Source organism: Copadichromis virginalis, linkage group LG3 (assembly GCF_057382275.1).
Source record: "Copadichromis virginalis isolate Kocher_CV1m ecotype Utaka linkage group LG3, C_Virginalis_male_GT1.1, whole genome shotgun sequence".
Lineage (NCBI taxonomy): Eukaryota > Metazoa > Chordata > Actinopteri > Cichliformes > Cichlidae > Copadichromis > Copadichromis virginalis.
The window spans coordinates 43,258,700-43,269,182 of record NC_140620.1 but is presented as its reverse complement, the minus strand read 5'-3'; the positions used below and the strand labels follow the sequence as shown (position 1 = coordinate 43,269,182).

The 10,483-nt window shown below is 41.8% G+C and overlaps 1 protein-coding gene across 1 annotated transcript; it reads right to left on the bottom strand.

Moving 5' to 3' along the window:
- Positions 1-2,057: 2,057 nt before the first annotated feature.
- Positions 2,058-9,015, bottom strand: LOC146714861 (cornifelin-like). The gene is made up of 4 exons (XM_085451215.1): positions 8,828-9,015; positions 8,381-8,508; positions 7,908-8,053; positions 2,058-2,269 (listed from the first exon to the last, which is right to left on the bottom strand). The coding sequence occupies exons 1-4, from the start codon at positions 8,998-9,000 to the stop codon at positions 2,174-2,176; spliced, it is 543 nt and encodes a 180-aa protein (XP_085307341.1). The 5' UTR covers positions 9,001-9,015; the 3' UTR covers positions 2,058-2,173.
- Between the last annotated feature and the right edge of the window lie 1,468 nt (positions 9,016-10,483).

The window sequence follows — 10,483 nt, the reverse complement described above, 5'->3', positions numbered from 1 at the left end:
GATTTTGGCCTTGACCAATGACCAATGATGAGTGGATACAAACGTCCGACCACAACTATATATAGTTTTCCATGATTTTATCATCTCTCTGTCCTTCTCTTGAGCAGATGCCCTATGGCTCACACATCCGGTTGCCTAACTCAGCAACTCAGATGACACTTCAGTATTCAGAATCAACACATTTTAATTTGAAACTTTTCTGCTTATTCACTACATCAAACAAAATATGTATATTTGTTACATCGAATGAAATATATCTTTGCTCCTACAAAGATTAGCTTCAGCAAATTCACATACAGCTATACTTGTTGTTGAATTCTGTGTTATATTTCTATCATCACTTAGTCACTTAGTCAGTGGAGGTGATAACAATGCTCATAACAATGGTCAGTTAGGCTCTGGTGTTTAAATGATGCTAGTCCTAAATACTAGCGTGCTAGTTAGTACTAAGGGACCCAAAGTGTGCCTAAAAATATCACCAGCATCATCGCGCCATCACCAGCCTGAACTGTTCTATATTTTCATGTTTACAGCAAACACTGACCCTAACATCTGAATGTTTTTGCAGAAATCGAGACTCGTCACACCAGAATATCAAATTGTAGCCTCAGTTTCCATTGCTTAGCTGACACTCAGTATGCCTCATGTGAAAGGTTAAGCATTGTTTTACAGTTTGGGAATTTTAGGTCCCATTTTGGGTCTGTAAAAATCTGGAGACAATATTCCCAAGAACTTCTTAAACTTTTCTTACTTACCTATTACAAATGCATAGAACAGTAGGAAGACTAAACCTCAAACATTTTTATTTAGTTTGTTTTTTTTGTTGTTGTTTTTTATTTTTTTTTTGGGGGGGGGGGGGTATTTAATTCCTGTTTTCTCAATTATCTATAATTCTGACCATTTGTTGGTTGATTTTGTCTGAACAACTCACCAGACAAAAAGAAGAAGGCAAAAAATTAGTGTTTACCCTTATAAAGACAGTCAAGGCTTTATTGTTGTGTACGTCCAAGTACGAGTATTGTTGCATATATATATATATATATATATATATATATATATATATATATATATATATATAGTGATCGATGTAGCGGTTCCGAATGACAGCAATATCAGGAAGAAGGAACACGAGAAGCTGGAGAAATACCGAGGGCTCAGAGAAGAGCTTGAGAGGATGTGGAGGGTGAAGGTAACGGTGGTCTCCGTGGTAATCGGAGCACTAGGTGACTCCCAAGCTAGGCGAGTGGCTCCAGCAGATCCCGGGAATAACATCGGAGATCTCTGTCCAGAAGAGCGCAGTCCTGGGAACAGCTAAGATACTGCGCAGGACCCTCAAGCTCCCAGGCCTCTGGTAGAGGACCCAAGCTTGAAGGATAAACTGCCCGCAGGGGCGTGCTGGGTGTTTATATATATATATATATATATATATACACACATTTATATATATATATATATTAGGGGTGCAACGATACTCGTATCGATATTGAACCGTTTGATACAGTGCTTTCGGTTCGGTACGCATATGTATCGAACAATACAAAATTTTTAATTTATTTTATCAACTTTCCTTCTGACGATGCTGTCTGTGTTGAGTGGATCTGCGCTCGACAGTGCAGCCTAGGCGGAGTAGTCGAACGCAGATTCACTGAGCGCAGGGCAAGCTACCAACGGAGATTTGCCGTGTTGTGGCGTTAAGGTCATTTCAACGAGATTAACGCTGACAGCACTAGTGGGAACAAAATGAATATGACTGGACATTTACGCCGACATCATTCTAGTGCAAAGACAAGTGGAATCAGACAAAAACAACAAGCACGCATGATACAAACTTTACCCGAGTCATTTAGACAGCCGTTAGCACATGATTCTCCTTATGGGGACCTGATATGTTTAATATGCTGCTGAGAATATAGCTCAGATGTCTGGCCAACTCAGAAAAGCCAATGTCTTTCTCACTATCCTATCAAAGTTCACAATTAGTGAATATGACTAGTTTATATCTGAAAAATGGTTAAACTCTGTTTTGCAGAAGAGGACAATTAATCTCACACATGATGTAAAAAATTAAACGATTTTATTTGCCTGAAAAAGTCATAGCCTCTCATCACACAGCCAAAATGTTTGCATCGTATCCACAGACAACTTGCGTGCTGATCACAGTAGAGGTGGCGGGCTACTTGTTTTCCCTGATCTTCAGCTCACGATGCATCTGGCCCCAAACACACGGGTAACAAAAGCACACTTTACAGCAGTCATCAGTGAACGAGCCCTGCAGGATGGAGAAGAAGAAGCAGATAGACAGAGGATGAAGCAGCAGGAGTTACTGTTGTTACCCCTCAGACATAAAAGTTTAGTGGGGTGTTGTCATCCCCTCATCTGGCAGCTGTGTCCCTGTGTAGAGCTGGGTAACCAAATATCTGAGAGTTTGTCAAAACAAGCAACCTCAACTTTTTTTTGTATGAAGGAAATTCTTTTTTGTGATAATATTTTGAACATGCATTTCTGTTGACCTGTCAACTTAGCGCATTATAAGCTGATATGCAAACTAGTTAATTGATACTAGATTTGGAAAAATGAATGGATTATAAAATAAGCGAATAAGATGTAACAAGGGTTGAAATTAGTTTCTTATTTCTAGTGTGTGGAGGAAGGTTTTATCATGGCACACATCTGTTTACATGGAAGGAAACTCCTCATGTGATGTGACATTTAGCAATTTGCAAATGTGCAGCACATCAGAAGGATGACTCTGAAATTACAAAGGGAAACAATTTTGCTGACAAAACTGCAAAAGCAGCAGCTATAGCAACCACAGTCTTACTAACAACTCATGAAATTCACACTATTCCACTGTCTGTACTGCAGGATGAACAAAAAGCAGCACCACCAAAAGAACAAAAACAATGGCTAATACACGGAGCAGTACTAGACACTGATGACATAATGAAGATAACAGGAAAACCCATTCTTCCCAAATTGTTACACAAAACAGCCGCTCTAGTGAGCCATAGTTTTGAGCCATGGCTCATCAGGAAGGATAATCTGAGGAATCCCGACAACTTTACACTATAAATTTTGAAACTTCAGCAAAAGAATATGTGAGGACATGTATGACCTGCCAAAAACACAATACCCAAGGTAACTTAAGGCCAAAAAGAGGACATTTTCCTACACCACCTCACCCATTTCATACAATTCACATGGACTTCATTGAATTGAATGAGGGCTCAAAATACGCTCTAGTAATCATAGATGTTTTCTCAAAATGGCCAGAAATCTACCCAGTTAAAAAAGCTGACGCAATCTCAGTTGCAAAGTGTCCATGCAACCATTTCATTCCAACATATGGAATTCCTACTCTGATGAGATCAGATAATGGAACCCATTTTGTAAATGACGTGATCAGCAAAGTATCTGAAGCACTAGGTTTCAGTTTAAAACACCGTTGTACCTACCATCCACAGAGTGCAGGATTAGTGGAGAGAACAAATGGCACTATAAAACAAAGGCTCAGAAAAACAATGGAAGAAACTAGCAGACCTTGGCCAGAATGTGTAGGCCTAGTCAAAATGTGGATGAGAATGACACAAGGAAATAACAAACTGTCCCCATTTGAAATTATACATGGGCGACCTTTTCCATTGCCAGTTATTAGCGAGCCAATAGATAAATCAATCTGTGAAACCACTCTGGCAGATTGGATGACTCAATTGTTGACAAACAGAGAAGTCGTTTTGAACAATAAACTGCCGCAAGACTCTTTTTCACCTATTTCTCGCAGATTGAAGCCAGGTGATTGGATCCTTGTCCGAGTACTCCAAAGGAAAAACTGGAGCTCGCCGCAGTGGGAGGGTCCATACCAAGTGCTTTTGACCACTCCAACTGCCTGCAAAATTGCGGAGAGACCCTCCTGGATACATCAGAGCCACTGCAAAAAGGTTGAGGTCCCAGGAAACCCCGGCACCCCCAAGACAGCACATTAGCCCACACTTGGTTGCTTCAGTCGTGAGGGGGGAGTGCTGATTGGGCCCCCGTAGGGTAAGCTCGCACTTCAACCTCCAGCCTCTGATCAACTCTAGGGCAACCAAGTGTGAGGTGTGACGGACCTGTGTGCAACCATGGGAAGGTGGACCCTCTTGGTTACCTTGACTACGACGCTCACCCTTACAGGACCCCAGCTGACGCCAACAACAGCTGAACCACGAGGCAGACAGGACGCACGACAACTCCCACCTAAGAGACATGACGCAAGACCACATACACCCTTGGATGAACAATGCCTGGTACCGTTATATCTAAGACAGAACCAAGGCGGAATCGGTAAATACAGACTGTTATGTCTGTTCTCATATGCCCAGCACATCAACACACCCCACACTATATGGTGAATATATGAACAACACTCAAGCAAAGTGTGCAGCCAGCTTCGCTGGCATTGGATTCCAACACAGCCGAATCATCACCAACGACACAATCCCGCACGCTGTTGGACTTAGTAATGGAACATGTGATCAACTCTTCTGGATCGATTTCAACGTGACAAACCGGAATACATCCATCCACTTCCCAGTGTTTCTGGACCAACTCCCAGGGAGGAACCACTCCATGTGTTATCAACAAGAGAAAGGTAACACACCCGTTGGAAACACGACAAACTGTGTCCAAACTGCAGGCCACGGAGAGGGCGCTCCTGTGAATATGAGTGGACCTTCTAACAGCATGTACTGGGTGCAAGGAATGGCCTGGCTATGTGGACAACGGCCATATTTCATACTGTCCCCAGGCTGGACAGGAACATGTGCTCCTATATTCCTGTCAGACCACACTTTCAGGATGACCGCAGTAAACACCACTTCTACAGCACGCCGGAATAGAAGATCTACGTTCCCCAAACTTCAACCACATGACCCAATATGGGGAAGCAACGTAACCGAGGAATTCAAACTGTGGACTACCGGACAGAAAGTACTCCACACATTGTTCCCCTGGGTGGGAACCGGAAAAAAACATGCTGAGGATCGAGACTCTGGACTACCGCTTTGGACTCTTCTTGAATGCTTCGTGCAAGATCAACGATCAGCAGAATCAGGAAATCAATGCATTACAGATCGCAGTGATGCAACATCGAGTAGCTTTGGACATGATACTAGCAGAGAAAGGGGGACTTTGCGTCCTCTTCAACAACGCCTGCTGCACTTACATACCAGACAATGTACAACAAGATGTTACATACTGATATCTCACTTAAAGGTTATACTGACAACAGGAAGGAATGTTAAGGGAAAATTGTACTTAGTAGTCAGTATGAGCTTTTAATGATATAAGTTTACATGTGATAGAATACTGCATGATGACCTTTTCGCTGCTTAGAACTGATTGTTCTTTATGAAACATGTTCTGATATTTGTATCTGAATCTTCCCACAGCGACAGTAAGAAGTCAAACAAGCAGTTCTGACCTCGCGCACACACACACACACACACAATCACATACGCACATGCTCACGTCACTGAACAAATGTATTCATTTTTCTTGTGTATAAATAAAGACAATTGCAAGAACAGAGGGCGCATTTCACAGGGCCCCCACTCTGATGTGGGCGCTCTGCGAAATGCCCTTGCAAGTTAAAACTGCAGCGTCTGTTTGTGTGTTTTCTCCTCTTAGACTCTCAGCTGAAGAAGTGTCATTTAGAATACAGGGAGTGCAGAATTATTAGGCAAGTTGTATTTTTGAGGGATAATTTTATTATTGAACAACAACCATGTTCTCAATGAACCCAAAAAACTCATTAATATCAAAGCTGAATGTTTTTGGAAGTAGTTTTTAGTTTGTTTTTAGTTTTAGCTATTTTAGGGGGATATCTGTGTGTGCAGGTGACTATTACTGTGCATAATTATTAGGCAACTTAACAAAAAACAAATATATACCCATTTCAATTATTTATTTTTACCAGTGAAACCAATATAACATCTCCACATTCACAAATATACATTTCTGACATTCAAAAACAAAACAAAAACAAATCAGCGACCAATATAGCCACCTGTCTTTGCAAGGACACTCAAAAGCCTGCCATCCATGGATTCTGTCAGTGTTTTGATCTGTTCACCATCAACATTGCGTGCAGCAGCAACCACAGCCTCCCAGACACTGTTCAGAGAGGTGTACTGTTTTCCCTCCTTCTAAATCTCACATTTGATGATGGCCTGGTAATGGTAAATGGCCTGTATTTGTATAGCGCTTTTCTAGTCCCTAAGGACCCCAAAGCGCTTTACACAACCTGTCATCCACCCATTCACACACACATTCACACACTGGTGATGGCAAGCTACAATGTAGCCACAGCCACCCTGGGGCGCACTGACAGAGGCGATGGACCACAGGTTCTCAATGGGGTTCAGATCAGGTGAACAAGGAGGCCATGTCATTAGTTTTTCTTCTTTTATACCCTTTCTTGCCAGCCATGCTGTGGAGTACTTGGACGCGTGTGATGGAGCATTGTCCTGCATGAAAATCATGTTTTTCTTGAAGGATGCAGACTTCTTCCTGTACCACTGCTTGAAGAAGGTGTCTTCCAGAAACTGGCAGTAGGACTGGGAGTTGAGCTTGACTCCATCCTCAACCCGAAAAGGCCTCACAAGCTCATCTTTGATGATACCAGCCCAAACCAGTACTCCACCTCCACCTTGCTGGCGTCTGAGTCGGACTGGAGCTCTCTGCCCTTTACCAATCCAGCCACGGGCCCATCCATCTGGCCCATCAAGACTCACTCTCATTTCATCAGTCCATAAAACCTTAGAAAAACCAGTCTTGAGATATTTCTTGGCCCAGTCTTGACGTTTCAGCTTGTGTGTCTTGTTCAGTGGTGGTCGTCTTTCAGCCTTTCTTACCTTGGCCATGTCTCTGAGTATTGCACACCTTGTGCTTTTGGGCACTCCAGTGATGTTGCAGCTCTGAAATATGGCCAAACTGGTGGCAAGTGGCATCTTGGCAGCTGCACGCTTGACTTTTCTCAGTTCATGGGCAGTTATTTTGCGCCTTGGTTTTTCCACACGCTTCCTGCGACCCTGTTGACTATTTTGAATGAAACGCTTGATTGTTCGATGATCACGCTTCAGAAGCTTTGCAATTTTGAGACTGCTGCATCCCTCTGCAAGATATCTCACTATTTTTGACTTTTCTGAGCCTGTCAAGTCCTTCTTTTGACCCATTTTGCCAAAGCAAAGGACGTTGCCTAATAATTATGCACACCTGATATAGGGTGTTGATGTCATTAGACCACACCCCTTCTCATTACAGAGAAGCACATCACCTAATATGCTTAATTGGTAGTAGGCTTTCGAGCCTATACAGCTTGGAGTAAGACAACATGCATGAAGAGGATGATGTGGACAAAATACTCATTTGCCTAATAATTCTGCACTCCCTGTAAATCTCTTGGCACACAGTGAGGGCAAGAGATTTCAGATTTGAAGAACTTTACTCTTCCTCTTTCTCAACTCAAGCTACTCCTTTATAACTTCCACGGATTGCAAAATACCACAAGTTTTATCCAGGTCACGTTTATGATGGCACTACATGATGTGGTTACTTATAAACAAATAATGAGGACACAGAGACATCTGGGAGCTATTGAAGAGGTGACGGTGAGTGAGAAGGATCTGCACAAAGCACAATTTGTGTGCATTTTATATGAATCTCATAAAATTTACATTTAGATTTTACGTCAGTTCATTTTACAACCACATCACAAAGACACACATTCAACTCTATTCTCCTAGCAGAAACCTCCAGGGCTTAAAAATGAAGCCAGTGCAGAAGTTATAAAAGTGCACTTCCTCTAGTGACCGCATCTATCTTTTAAGTGTAGTTTGTAACAGTGTCCTCCATCTCTAATCCAGCCTTACTTCAATGTTGTGGCGCTCTCTGATGGACTGATGGAGTAAGCAGGACACCATACCACAAACGTCCAGGAGTGGCACTGCACAGCACCATCCATCTTTATTGGCTGCATCACACTGCATGCAGGGAAAACAGCAAAGGACACAGCAACCTTTGGGGAGAAACAGGTACAGAGTTATTTTACAGACAGACAGACACCTCAGCAGACACCTCAGCACATGAATCATCACATCTCACAACGTATTGCGACATTTCCACTCCAATTACGAAAACTTGGTTTTCTGGTGAAAAATGTAAAATAATCAAAAACTCCATAATGCTACTAAATGATCATTGCTATCATGTAGTCTCAGATAGTTCATTCATTCTTGATTTTTTACTGACTTCAAACACTCGGTTAGCTTATTGCAAACAAAGTCTGAGGAGATCGCTCATGCAGAAATCACTGCTGTTTGTAGGGTTTCCTGGGTTTACTTACAGCTCTCCATATCAGAGCAGCAATCACAGAGGTCGGTGCTCCATTGGCCAGAGTTTTCAACGGTCCTGACGACTGTCACCACCTGGGTGGGCTGCTTGTGGACAGCCGTGCCTGTAGGAAACACCATGCTGAAGGAAACACAGACACAGATTGAAATGCTGTAGTGGTTATCTGGTTAGAGAAATTCAACATGAAAAAGGTAAAAGACTGGTTTTGATCCATGTTATAACAGGATGATTCCTGGTTCATATAAATGACAACAAATACCTTTGGCCAGCTGTACAAATGATTTATGTACGGCCCAGACAAAAGAGCTGACACCGTTTTTATGCACAGATTTATTATCTCTGACTTCCTCAGAAACATGTTACCACGTATTACATTCATGATTTTACAAAGATTTCTGATTCTCTTAAGCTGTTCATCAGTGTAAAATGTTTTTCTTACCTTCTTTTGTCTTCACTGGTTCTCTGAGCTTTCAAAACAAGAGAAAAAGTTTGGAAGCACCAGCATTTAAGCACAGACCAATAACAGGAAGGGGAGGTGGCGAGATACGCACACACACATGGATTACTCAAGAGCCGCGGAGGGCTGAGCCTGATGGGAAGTCCATTTGACATTTCTGTCTGTAAATTGGAGCTCTTTTAAGGTAGTGGTTTCAAAATGTAATGCAAAGTATTTACATGTCTCGGCTATTAAATAGTGCAGCTATTTTCTCTGCAGCACAATTACCCATTGCATGGTGTGGCCTCAAACACAAAGAGTGAAATGTTACAATTAACCCCATAGTCTGGGTTAGTTGTAACATATCCTGGGGTGAAATGTAACACAATGAAATAAGGGTACTAACAAAATATTAACATGTAATCTTTGTTTATTCAACACATGAATGCACTTAGAGCCATTAATGTAGCTGTGTGTGTGTGTGTGTGTGTGTGTGTGTGTGTGTGTGTGTGTGTGTGTGTGTGTGTGTGTGTGTGTGTGTGTGTGTGTGTGTGTGTGTGACAGAATGCAGAAATCTAGCTTTTGAACATATTCCAACCCCCCAAAAAAGACAAATTATGGAATTTTCTGCAACTGAATATTTCATTAATTTTGGTTGGTCTTCCTTGAGTTTGGCCTCATTGGCTCAGTGGGCATTATAACCTACAACTCTTGCACCAATTTTAAACATAACAATGAAGCTGAAAAAATGTAGTTGTTCACCAACATCGCAATTCCATTGCTTTTTATCCTGGTTTACCTTGGTGTGGTTTTCAGAGTGCTTCAGAAAGATGAGGAAATCTGTTTCTTGCACCCATCCTGATTTAGTTCCACTACCAGTACTTCCTACTGGTCCATCTCTGACACAGTGGTCTGCATAATGTATGTGTGGGAACACAAACAGTGGAGGAATTGTGTTGCCAATGGCATTAACCGCATATACAAAAGCGACCAGTGAACCTCTCTCTGCTGATGTCGTTGCCCCAACTTGTTTAATATAAGTTAAAGTAATAGTGTGGTAAGTTGTAACATCTGCATTATTGTTACAACTAACCCAGACTGTTGCTGTTACAACTGACCCAGACTCCTATAGCCATGAAGTAGCTAACATTACAGCCAACGGCTAAAGCATTAGCACTAAAGACCTACACAGAATATATCCCCATAGACATACAAATAACATAATTTAAGTTTGATGAGTTTAACTGCAAAGCAGATAATGCTATTACAAATTGAAATAAAGTAGAAAAACTTACTTTTTGGCATACAAATTACTTTTTTTCGTGTTAAATTGTCTGTGTTTGACGAAATGTGCTGATTTTTCACATGTGATAGCAGAACTGAATTGGGCATGCACAGGATGAGTCACATCATTTGAAACTTAGCCCTGATTGGAGAAATTGGAAGTGTTACAACTGACCCACGTTAGAACTATCCCCGGTCTCCCCTAAGTTGCGTTTATTCCTGAGATAGGTTACTTTTGTTTGTTGTTTTAGCCTTGGGTTCACCCTGAAGTTATGATGCTCCCTTCCTTTGTTTAACTGCACCTTGTTGTAAATAAATCACTGTCACAAAATATTAAGTGTGTGACGTGCTGCTTGGGGTTGGACGGGGATGGAT

Excerpts from the sequence above, each read along its gene's own strand:
- LOC146714861 (XM_085451215.1), bottom strand. The coding sequence starts at position 9,000 with ATGTCAAATGGACTTCCCATCAGGCTCAGCCCTCCGCGGCTCTTGAGT. Across the intron at positions 8,054-8,380 it reads CTGCTCTGATATGGAGAGCT|GTTGCTGTGTCCTTTGCTGT; the intron begins GTAAGTAAACCC and ends TTCTCCCCAAAG. Across the intron at positions 2,270-7,907 it reads GAGAGCGCCACAACATTGAA|GGCTCGTTCACTGATGACTG; the intron begins GTAAGGCTGGAT and ends TCCATCCTGCAG.